Here is a 12,353-nt window from a genome sequence, read left to right on the forward strand (position 1 = left end):
TAATGTTAGATACAATTATGAGTTGTGCAATCGCCACACATTTCTTTTGAAAAAGAGTGAGGTCCACTTTTAAAAAATTAAATTTTCTCGTATGGGTCCTATATGTACTTGCTTTTTCAAAAAAAGTGCACGGTGCTTGCACTTATATGAGTGTAAAGCATAATTTCTCTTATATGAATCTAGTGTCTTAACAGGAGAAAAAAAGTTGTGATTTAGAGTTACAAGTAGGGTTGTATAAAAAAATAAAAAAAGGATACAGTATCGATTTTAATATTTTAAACATTGGTTTAAACGATCTGGACCGGTATATATATTTATAATTTTTTATATTATATATAATTTTTTTATATTATATTATATATTATATGTTAAATTGCTAATTAATATAATATGAAATTCTAATTTTATTATTCAAATATATTAATCTTATAATATAAAATTAATATAACATGTGATATAACATAAAATTAATCTTATAACTTTTAATATAACATTTGGTATAACATATAAATTTTAATTTATAATATAAAATTAATATAAATAAAATTTTAATCTTAAACATAAACATTAAGATTAAGTTATTAATATAAACTTAATTTTGATATCTAAATATCAAGGATAAATACATTTTTGACATAATAAATTATAATATAAATATATATTCTTTTTGTAAATACATTTTTACACATTTGATCATATATACCCATATAAAAAGTCTAGAACTTATATCTATAGTTAAATTAAATACTATACTAGTATGTGTTAGTTGTTGTAAAATAATGTATTTATACTATAATATAACTTGTTAGTTGTCGTAAAATAATGTATTTATACTATAATATAAATAAACTAATAGTTTAGTATTATGTAAACATCATATTATTACTAATATAGATAATCCATAAAAATGAAAAAATCAGAAGTTTCGGTTTCGATAGTGAATCGGTGCGATATCGATTCTTAAATTTTCAAAACTATTATATACCGATTTGGTTCTAAAAAATATACAAAATCAGACCAAATCGAATCAGTTACATCCTTAATTATAACAATAAAAAGAAATAAGTATATAATAATATGTTTTTTTTTTAATCGTGGGAGTTTTTGCAATTGATAAGCAATTTATGAATGGCTACATGATCTCGGTGACTTGCACCCTATTAGGATTTGTATCCTCCCAAAAAAATAATGTCAAATAATTTTGAAAGTGTATTATTTTCTTGTATGGGAATAGTAAATTTTTTGGATGAATTTGGAATTATTATGTGCGAAATAGACTATGTTTTTACTCAATATTACATAAAAAAAATTAAGACCACCTTTAATCGGATTAGCAAAAATAAAAATCTGAAAATGTAAGTAAATTGATTTGTTTCCCAAAAATAAAAAGAAATAAATAAAAGACAGGAACTAAAATTAACAATAATATGTCTCGTGTGTGGTAGATTGTCATTGACTTTTGGGAGTGCTGAGGTGTCAGAAATCAACGCAACCAAAAAGAACAACGCGACAGTGGAAAACTGCAGGGGAGCCTAATCTCCACCCTACAATGTGTACATAATATCTTCAACTCCACCTATTCCCGTCTTTATTCCTTCTTCCAAATACTAGCCGGAGAAGAGGAACAGGTTAAGCAAGCAGCGATCCGAAAGGCCATCCCTGCTTTCGGTTCCAGGAAAGAGAAAGATAGTGAGTCTTCAATTATGCAATCTCACGGGTCTTTTTCTTTCCCTTGATCGAGGAAAACAATCCTTTAAAAAAAAAAAAAAAATTATTATTATTCTTGTCTTATTTTCATGTTTGTTCTAATTTTTTCCCTGATGCTCATTATTTTTTTGGCACATAGGAGGTCTCTCTGTTGTTTTCTTTCCTGGAATCGGTTTCCCTTTGAGCTTTGATTTTCCCGGGGAAATTTCTAAGTGGATCTGATAAGGCTTTCGTGGGTCTTTCTTGTATTGAATGACATGGGGTAAGTTTTTTCTGATTCCCATTTCAGATTTGGAGTTCTATGGGTATTTTTGGTTCAATTAGTCTTCCAGCTTTGGTTTTTTTTTTCCCCGTGTTTTAATTTAGAATCTGTTGTGGTTTTAGTTGTTTGGTTCATGAGAAAACGAAGGAAAAAATGAGTTCTGACGTTGAATAAAGAAAATGATATGGGCACTGCAGACCTGTAGCAGACTTTCAGACGTGTAGTCATAGTTTCATCATGTCCCGTTCTTTTTTTTTATTTCCGCGGGCCGGGGGGGGGGGGGGGGGGGGGGGGGGGGGGGGGGGGGGGGGGGGGGGGGGGGGGGGCACCTTGATGACCCCCCCGTTGATTACAGGTTTTCGATCATCTGATCTGATCTAGGAGATGACATAAATGTTCTGCTTATCTCATGCCTTGTTGTCAAAAGCGAACCTAGGCCCAAAGCGCCGAAAGAAAAATACTTCTCACTCCCATAGCGAAAGTGCATACACCAAAAGCGGAAAAAGTGACCAATTTTATTCCGGAAGCACCAGGCACTGAAGAGCGTGCTTTTTATTGTTTATTTAAGAAATACTCAATTAAAAATATGATTTGCTAGCTGATTAGAAAAATGATGATTAGGTCTAAACAACATATAATTAACGTTGATTAGTTGATCAACTATTGTCATAGTCCAATACACCATACCGTATATGTTTCCCTTAACCTTATATGGCTAAATGCGCGTGATAAAGTCTAATACCAAATCCAAGCAACCACATCACCTGCTCCCACCCCCCTGCGCCCTGCCCCCGGCAAGATTTTTTTAAAAGCAAAAAGATCGTGCCTTTCTAAATGGAATGAGTTGCCCTTTTGTAAACAGGGCATTGGTTTCACTTGCTCTTGATTCACCCGTATACAAATCATTGATCTTGTATTTAGTTCCGTAGCATTCTAGGATCCAAAAATAATGATCTTGAATGACTTGATATGTATTTAAAAAATGCGTATCTGCTTGGCCCTGTCACCCTAGGCCTCACGAGACCTTTGCGCATTGTTACATCTGGTGTCTTTAACAACACTGGCATTTGGCCACTCAACCACAACATTAGTTGTGGCTTGAACTTGCATCCAATGAAACTTTTGCTGGCAAAAAGCATGAAAAAACTTATTAGCAACTTGAGGTCTGGGGAACTGATGCTATTTATTAAGCAGTGTTTCTATATACCAAGTTTGTCATCACAAGTATTCCATGGATTCTAGATGTACACCAAATAATGATTCTTTGAACCTTATAAAAGAATGATTATTTGAACTCTTTCCTCTCCACTTTTCCCCGTACAGTTTCTACTTGTTGGGGTGTTGCTCTTTCAACAAAATTGATGGGTGATTTTAGTTGCTAATTTCATATTCTTTGTCTAGTGATTTATTCATATGTGATTTTCTATTGTTCATTTATAAAATGATAAGTCTTTTCTTTCTGGGTTGAGATAGATAGAGAAGGTTCTATGTGGACCAATTTATCTAGGTGTCAGCCTGAAGTTTTTTAGTTTGTGATGGCTGCTCTTGGCTATATTATTATATGAGATTTGTAACAGAACAGAATTCGCTTTGTAACAGAGCAGTGGTTGTCTTGGTCGCTATACCAAGCCAACAATAACTACCTCATTGGATACACAATCAAAAGGAGTGCAGATTCAAGGTCAGAAGGTGAAAAAGCCTAACATATCAGAGGATTTCTGGACCACCAGTACGTGGGATATGGACAACAGTGCAGTTCAGTCGCAAGGAAGCTTATCATCAATCAGTACAACCAATCAAATTCTGGATTTGCATGGTGTTGCTGGAAATGCTAACACCCCTTCTGAATTTGTAAATCATGGCAAGTTTTTACTTCTACTTGAATGTTAAGTGCATATGTCAGCCACAGCTTTGGGTGGGTCTCGACTCTCCTTTTGGTGTGTTGTGGTGGGGGGTTGGAGTTATATAGGACCCCAATTGATATTTCAAAGGTTGTTGGGTGCCAACATGTATATGATGATACTTATAAAAAAAAGACATTTATATGATGTTGTAGATGGTACAGCATATTGCTCTGAAATTTGTCTCGTGTTGACTTTGTCTGTGTATTTGTCCATTTTTTTGTTTTGATTATGTTGAACTTACATTTCCTATCTTGTACGGGCAATAGGTCTTCTTCTCTGGAATCAGACTAGGCAGCGTTGGGTAGGAAGTAAGAGATCCGAGAACAGGGTTCAACAGACACGAGAACCCAAATTAAGGTGAGTTGCTCTAATCTTTGCATGGGAAATGATTTAATTTCATTAAAAAAAAGATACTTGATCTACCAGTAGTGTAACACTAATCTGAGTTTGTGCCTATTTTACTCTCTCTCTCTCTCCTTCTCAAAGGAATGGTAATTAATTAGTTGCCCGGCCTAACTTATCAAAACGTTCATTCATTGGTTAGTAAGATTTGTTTTCAGTTATTAAGACTTTTAAGTTACATATTTTCCATTGAAAACTGAGAAGGGAAGAGGAGGGTGAGTTTGATTTTTATTTTGTTTTATTATTTCCCTTTGGGGTTTGACAGCACATGAAGATGGATTTAGACCATGTTTCTTCCAAATAAGAGTTTGGAACAAGTTTTTTTTTTTTCCTCTGTACAATCTGAGTCTAAGTTGTTATTTTATATCAGGATTTCAAGAAATAATATCATCCCAAGAAGCCCCAAGGGCTAGCACAAGTGGTTGGGGATCATGCCTCATGCAATGGAGGTTACTAGTTTGAATCTTCCCATTTTCCTTCCCTTTGGTCCAAACTCATTCCTCCCCCTTCCACCTTTCCCTGCCTTAAAAGAAAGAAGATGACCACCCTTAGGCGAAGACTTTCTTTACATTCATTGTATTTAGTTTATCCACTTCATTGTAGCATATGAACTATCTTGCTGAACAGACCCATTTCCTTGTTGGGCAATGTTTGGCCTTGGCCTTGGCCTTTATCCCTACAAAACAAAAGTAGAAAGAAAGAGAGTTGAATATTGGTGTCACATCGCGTGTCTCCTGTCTGATTTAGTGTGGCTGGCACTTTAGGATCTCGTTACTTGAGTTTACGCATTAAAGTAGCATTGAGTGGAAGATATAGGAAATGTTGGAGAACAGTTTCTGGAATATATACCCCTTAGATTGTAAAGCGGTTATTGGTTATTCATGAATTAATTTCCTTCATCTTTTCAGCACTCATTGTCTATGCATTGATTTAAAAAAAAAAAAAAAATCCTGGCTTTGCAGTTGGAATGCATCGTATGAAAGTTTGCTTGGGAGCAACAAGCCATTCCCTCAGCCTATACCGCTTGTTGTAAGCCTCTGCCCTCAAATGCTGATAGTGATAATACCATGCTTTATTTAATACTTTGTTGATCCTGAACACAGGAAATGGTAGATTTTCTCGTGGACATCTGGGAGCAGGAGGGATTATATGATTGAGCAGCAGAAGTGTTTATCTGTTAAAAGGTTTTTGAGATATCAAAACCCGTCATGGCTGTTCTAACATTCAAGTTGCTTCCATGGTAAGGGGTGGGGGTGATTTGAGCAAATTGCGGCTTTTATATCAACAGAAACATCATCGATAATTCAGGCCTTTTAGACATGCTTGTATTACATTTAATTCAAATTATGGCACCGGCATTCTTGGGGGCAAGTTTTACAAAATTTATGAAACTTTGTCAACACTGACTCGAATGCTACCAGCACTTGCAAGTTAGGGCTTGTGATAAATTCCCTCCTCCCTTTTTCTCTTAAAATAAATCTCATGAGTTATTACCTTGTAACAGGATTTCTTGGTTTGCATGTCTTAGAAACATGCATCCTAAAACAAAGTCAAAAGCTTGCCTAAATTTTACTCAAAAGTTATTGAAGAAGTATTTTTCACCCCAGGCCTTGCCCTTCTCTACAGTATCAAATGGAACACTATTATAAAAATTTGTAGTTATTAGTGTTAAATGACTATGCAAAATATGATTGTTTAAATAATAATAATTTAATTATAATTTGATTGTTAATTAACATATGATAGGTAGAATTACAAAATAAGATAATTAACATATGATAGGTATAATTACAAAATAAGATACAAAATAATAATAAAATATTATAATACCCGGATAATCTAATTGAGAATTGGTTTTGAATGGAATAGAAAAATGACAAAACATGTAATATTAACCAAATTTTAAACTTGCTTTTGCCTATTCCAATGCTAATGCCCAACTCCCAGCTGGTTTTGTTTCCTTATTTATTCACATAATCAACTTTCAGAACATTGCAGGCTGATAATCTTGAACTAAAGTGAGTTTGGATCATGTTTACTTGATTTTAATACGACCATCTCCAAATAAATACCTTCCCCTCATTTGTTCAAGTTTTAGAAACCATTCTATATCCTTTTTATTTTCCGACCATCTTTTTATGCCCAATGTTATTCCAGGAAGGTCCCAGATGTCTTATATCGTTTGATTATAAAATAAAATATCTACGTGTTAGGATTCGATTCTATTTGAAGATCAAATCAGTTCTGAATTTTGACACTTTTTTAAAAAAAAAAAAAAAAAATCCTTAAATTTCATGTTTTAACATTTTATTCCTCATCTTTAAAATATTTAATGATAAGTCCCTCTTAACTATATCTACAAAGTTTTTCATTTTGTGAGGAAAAGAAGAAATTATAAAAAAAAAAAAAAATGAAAGACGTTGCATCAGAATTTCCCTCTAGAACACTCTTCCTCATTCAGCATGGTACGTGGAATGTTTGAGAAGGACCAAGAACCATCCCTCTGTTCCTCATGTATATCACTTTTCTGATGTGTCATGATCTAACACCTCCCAGAGACTACTCCAACTGTCCAAACCAAAGCAGACCTCTTTAAATTTCCTTGCTACCTGCCCTCTTACCCTACTCTAAACCATCGGCGACAACAAGTACGCAGATGTTCTTCTAAATACTCGATCGTCAAGGTTTCTTACTCTAGGAACTAATTATTAAGCGAAAAAACTGATCGATGGCTTTGCCTCGTTTAGCTTCGAAGAGTATCCTACAAAGGGTGTTGGCTTCTAATTCTTTGCTGGGTCAAGGTGCTCGTGAGAGGAGTGTTGGTGGTGTTCAGAGACAGAGGTGGGGAAATGAGATTGTGAGGACGTTTACTGCAGCAGATGTTGATAAGGTGGCTGGTGAGAAAACAGAACATGGCAAAGATCAGGTAGCTGTTTCTGAAGGTGGTAAGAAGTCCATGTTATTCCCGAAGAGGCAGCGCAAGAGGTGGCTGTGGAGGAACAAGGACCGTCATGACTTTTCTCCTGCCCATTACGGTACTCTTTCTCTCTCTCGAGTGCGTCTTTTATGGCGCCAGGCCTACATATACATATCAATACCATTTTTCTTTTTCTATTTTTAAACGGTTCACCACATCATGATTGAAATTCCTAAATTAATTGGACTTGAATAATATATAAAAGGAAGCAATATTTGAATCGTCAATGAATTATACAACTAGATACTTTATCTTAATTGGGCATGCTTGGTTGAATTACACAGTAATATTCTCATGTGAAGAATATACGATCTCCTTAAAATACTTGCTGCTAGTGAGATGCAGATTTAAAACAATAGAATAGACCAACAAAATACCTTTTTTTGCTTTGCCTATATATATATATATATATATAGATTTCTTTTCCTCGGGGCTTGGAAATGCGCTCATGCAAGCAACCCAGAACATAAACAGTCTGTTCGAGAAATTGAACATAACCCCCTGGACACTCAGCGGCCGCGTAAAAGAGAAGGACAACAGCTACGTGTTGCGGTATGAGGTGCCGGGGCTATCCAAAGAAGACTTGAAGCTCACCATCGATGACGGAGTTTTAACAATAACCGGAGAGCACAAGGAAGAGAACGAAGACGACTCGGACGATGAGTCTTGGTCAGCTGCGAGCTATGGCTACTATCACACAAGCCTGTTGCTACCCGAGGATGCCAAAATTGACGAGGTTAAGGCGGAGTTGAAGGATGGAGTTCTAACTATTGTCATTCCTAGAACTGAGATGCCAAAGAAGGATGTGAAGGAAGTGAAAGTACATTAGTTTGATAGGAGGCCCGATCGAGTTTGATGGAGCCTGCGATGTGTACGTGTTTGTGCATGTGGAAAATAGAGGAAAGGGTTACCGTGTGTGCGCCTATGTTTTGAAGAACGTACTCGTATATATTTTGCATGGCACAATAAGATGTATGGGACTCTTTTTTTTAACAGCATTGTTTCTGTTTTCTGGATGTGCTGGGTTGAAATGAAAATGCCATTCACTACGTACATTTTGCAATTAACCATTTGGGTCTGAATTTTTAACATTAATGATTACATGGCTGATTACCTTTTAACTTGAACGTATGAAAAATTCTGAAAGCCTTTACATTACACACTATCTACATCTACGTGTCATATAAATTTAATTTTAAACTAAATGCTAAAATTTAAATTTTATAAATTAAATTATATCAATTTTTGACGTGCTTGCTATATATATATCCGAATATTTGTTTCAGACTGATTGTACAATTTTCTTTTTAATTTAGGTGTATTTTTATAAAATAATTATAAAAGTAATAACTTTAGAGAAATATTTTTATTTTATATATAATTATATTAAAAAAATTGTAAAAAATTATGCTTATATCATGACTCTTCGATAACTCTTCTGTTTGCAGAACAAGTTATAAAAATGAATTATATCTAATCGGTTTAAAGTGTTTTTAAAAAAAAAAAAAATTAAGTGGACGTTGGAAGGGATGAAAACCCCTTCAGCCTAGCGGGTTGAGCCCAACATGAAATAAGAAGCCCGTCTCACGGTCTAGGGGTCTATTCGGCTCAGATCCCCATGCCAAACAAGAGGCTCATCTCACGACCTAAGGATCGAGTCGGCCCGACCAAGAGACCCTCAAAGTGATAAAAGGGGAGGAATGGAGGAAAAATAATGAAGCTTTAACAAAGAGTTGACAAAGGTGGGCACCGTCTGTGTGGGTCGAGAGGTCGCCGGCAAAATTGTTAAGAGGCCCATGCTGCATTAGTTACCTTTCTTCAGTACGAAATGTCATAATGATTGCCTCTGGCACGTCCCAAACACTCATGAGTTGCGGCTGTTGAAGGACGTGCGAAAGAAGTGACCATCACCCACGTCTTGAGAGTGGAAAAGGTAGGTTCTGCTGACATAGGCTGAGAGGTTGCCAATGTATTTGTTAGAAACCCACATTGCATTAGTTACCTTTATTTGGTACGCTACGTCGCATTAAATGCCTTAGGCAGCCGAAGCATAAAGGTGATGAGATTGCTCCATGGCGATAGAGGCAAGATGCTCCCCCATACCTAGTATAAAAGCAGACCACCAGGTACATACGAACTCAGACAAAAAAAAAAACTTCTATTAAAATTCCGATTGAAAAAACTGACTTAAGCATCGGAGGGTCCCCTGACCACCCCCGAGCTTTCCTTTGAATTTGTGTTGGTGTAGGTCAAGTAATTCATTCTCCAGTTGTTTGAGGAGACCTCGCGGTGCATACGAAACATACGTATTACTTAAAAAGAAAATAATGGAATCTTTTAGCATTGACACAAAGCTTTTGCTGACGAGGAAAAGGAAGAAAAGGGTGGGCCATAGTTTTGACCCAAACAAGAACCATTGCCAAAATCAAAGGGTTTTTCACTAGGAAAATGATACCTTATACTTCATTTACTACTGTTTTATTATTTAACTTTTTCTTTTCTTTTGCTCTTTAAATTTGGATTAAAAATCTTAAAACATAACCTTTTTGCATAATTTAGAAGAAAATAAATTTAATCAACTAATGTAATCATGTAATTTAATTAAAAATAAATTCAATTTTATAAAAACTGAACTTCTTTTGCTCTTTTGAGTCAATTTTTATAAAAATTGAATTTCTTTTACTCTTTGAGTCAATTTTTATAAAATTAAATTTATTTTTAGTTAAATTGTATTAAATTTTTTTTCTTAGAAGGTCATGTTCTGGAATTTTCAAGCCAGATTCAAATGACAAAAGGAAAACAAATAACCAGGCAGTAAAACAGTAATAAATAAGGTGTAAGTGTATCATTAACCTTTCCATCATCATCCATCAGGGACATAATTTGACCAACGGAAATATTATTGTGATTCTAACATGTGTTGATTGCAACATGACGTTTTGCTAGGGGTGGGCAAAAACTCCACCCACTCCAACTCCAGCAAAGTCAGAGGTTTCGAAAATCAGAGTCGGAGTCGGAGTTCAGAGGCCATGTTGGCTCCGAACTCTAACTCCAAGCTCTGACTATTTATACATTATATATTATATATTGTAATACATATATTAGGTAGCCAAGTGGCCTAATAGTTGAGACAATGTTTTGGCAACATGAGAACCTGCATTCGAGTCCCTTAGGCCCCAGTTTCATGTTTTGCAATTATTTTAAAGAAAACCTTAAATAACACCGTTTTTAATAGGGTATATATTCATCTCTTTCAAAGAATAAAACCCTAACTATGCATTCCCTCTCTTGCCTCTTCCCCCACCAGTGCCTCCACTCATTCCACCACTCCATCATCACCCCCCACATTCTTTGATTGAACTGAGTCAGATGCCATGCTCTTCATCTTATTCATCTTCTCCGTCGTTCATTTTCCTATTGGCTGGTTTCGAATGCTTCATCTTCTCCGTTGTCCCTTCAGGCTTCAACATCTTCGTCTTCTCCGTCGTGACTCGTCCATTCTCCGTCAAGATTCAGATTTCAGTCTAAGTGTTTTGCTGCTATAAGGATGTCATGCGCATGTTCTTCCCTGTCGTCGGTCCCTTGCATGTTCTTCAAGATTCAACCACTCTTTCTCAATTTCTCTGTAGCTTAATTTGTGCATATAATTTCTTGTTGTGGTGATTTTTGCAATCTGATTTGGATTGATTTTTGTTTGTGGGTATTTTGGCAATCAGATTTGGATTGGTTTTTGCTTTTGTGGGTATTTTGGCAATCAAAGATTCAGATTTGCATTTGTATTGTTTTTTTTTCCTGTGACCAATTTCTCTCTGCGACTCCGACATCCCGAGTCCGACCCGGCAACTCTAATCGGAGTTGGAGTCGGAGGGGAGTTGGAGTCGGAGGGGGTTTTAACCTCCTACGGCTACCCCTACGTTTTTATTACTAATACGAGGTTATTTATGTAAGAAAAGTGATATATACAAATTTTTAAGTGGATTACTTCGCATATGTCTTGTATAAAAAAATAGATTTTACCATAAAAATTTACTTTTATATAGGCCTCACATCATTACAAAATACTTGTACAATATTTGTATATTTAAGACTTATAACTAGCATTAAAAGCGTCAAAGTGATGTTATTTTCATAAATTATTTTACAAAAATATCTTTCATTTAAAATGTAATGGCATAAAACTTGTAAAAAAATGTGTGATTCACTGATTCATTATGCGCTTTCTCATTCACGGTACAAAAATCAAAAGTGAATATTAATTAATTCCAAACTAGGTTGCTCGATCAATTTCTATTCTGCAAGAGAATTAGTTAATTCCTTTCCGTTTTAATTTTCTTCTAGTTTCTTCATGATTCACTGATTTGCGAGTCTTTAAAAGATCTCTTCGCCTCTTAGCTTCACCGGTAATTATTGTGTAGCATTGATTTGAAGCCTTCAAAATTGAGTTTAGAACTTAGGCCTCTACCTAATACGAACTTCATTTGAGTCGATAGTACTAAAGTTACATATTCTGTCTTCTCTACTTTTTTTTTTCCTCTCGTTGAGAGTACTTTATAGCAAAGGAAAATGCTGTGGGGATCAAACCCTCCTAGCTATGTGAATAAGTGTTAAAACTAAGAGGGAGAATTATTTTTATGCAAAACTGTATATTCATTTGTGTATCACTTTACAAATATATAGATGTATAGAAGACTAAGTATGGAAGGAAACATGAATAAAATGTAAGTAGACTAATTGTACAAATTAGACAGATTCCTAGAATTAAGGTGATTGATTTTCTAGAGATGGTGAATCTGGAAAATATCGTAGCGATCAATATATGATAACTATAAATACTCCCCCTCAAGTTAGTACATGGAGATCCGTAATGCCCAACTTGCGTGCAAAATGATGAAAAAGTTCCTATGCTAAGACTTTGGTGAAGATATCGGCAACTTGTTCAGTGGAAGAAGTGTAAACAGCTGTAAGGAGGCTTCAGTGATATGATAATCAATTTCAATGTGTTTGATACTCATGGAACACGAGGTTGTGCGCAATGTAGAGAACGGATTTGTTGTCACAATGTAAGGTGAAGGACTGGGGATGAGAAATTCCAAAATCAGTG

General features: G+C 35.2%; 2 protein-coding genes across 3 annotated transcripts; both read left to right on the top strand.

The window, feature by feature from the left end:
* Nucleotides 1-1,524: 1,524 nt before the first annotated feature.
* LOC121261505 lies at nucleotides 1,525-5,771 on the top strand. Of its 2 annotated transcripts, none has more exons than XM_041163924.1 (6): nucleotides 1,525-1,689; nucleotides 1,847-1,969; nucleotides 3,574-3,830; nucleotides 4,140-4,230; nucleotides 5,238-5,304; nucleotides 5,379-5,771. In XM_041163924.1, exons 2-6 carry the CDS (start codon nucleotides 1,965-1,967, stop codon nucleotides 5,430-5,432), a joined length of 474 nt encoding a protein of 157 aa, XP_041019858.1. In that variant the 5' UTR covers nucleotides 1,525-1,689; nucleotides 1,847-1,964; the 3' UTR covers nucleotides 5,433-5,771. The 2 variants fall into 2 exon arrangements, with proteins under 2 accessions (XP_041019858.1, XP_041019867.1); XM_041163933.1 differs by having other exon boundaries at nucleotides 1,544-1,717.
* Nucleotides 5,772-6,850: 1,079 nt separating this feature from the next.
* LOC121260919 (26.5 kDa heat shock protein, mitochondrial) lies at nucleotides 6,851-8,240 on the top strand. The gene is made up of 2 exons (XM_041162999.1): nucleotides 6,851-7,310; nucleotides 7,669-8,240. Exons 1-2 carry the CDS (start codon nucleotides 7,004-7,006, stop codon nucleotides 8,079-8,081), a joined length of 720 nt encoding a protein of 239 aa, XP_041018933.1. The 5' UTR covers nucleotides 6,851-7,003; the 3' UTR covers nucleotides 8,082-8,240.
* The last annotated feature ends 4,113 nt before the right edge of the window (nucleotides 8,241-12,353 follow it).

This window comes from Juglans microcarpa x Juglans regia, chromosome 1D (assembly GCF_004785595.1).
Source record: "Juglans microcarpa x Juglans regia isolate MS1-56 chromosome 1D, Jm3101_v1.0, whole genome shotgun sequence".
In the NCBI taxonomy this organism is placed as follows: Eukaryota; Viridiplantae; Streptophyta; class Magnoliopsida; order Fagales; family Juglandaceae; genus Juglans; species Juglans microcarpa x Juglans regia.

Coding starts and splice junctions, on each gene's coding strand:
- LOC121261505 (XM_041163924.1), top strand. Junction 3,831..4,139: donor TTCTGAATTTGTAAATCATG/GCAAGTTTTTAC, acceptor TACGGGCAATAG/GTCTTCTTCTCTGGAATCAG. Junction 4,231..5,237: donor ACACGAGAACCCAAATTAAG/GTGAGTTGCTCT, acceptor CTGGCTTTGCAG/TTGGAATGCATCGTATGAAA.
- LOC121260919 (XM_041162999.1), top strand. CDS start 7,004: ATGGCTTTGCCTCGTTTAGCTTCGAAGAGTATCCTACAAAGGGTGTTG. Junction 7,311..7,668: donor CTTTTCTCCTGCCCATTACG/GTACTCTTTCTC, acceptor ATATATATATAG/ATTTCTTTTCCTCGGGGCTT.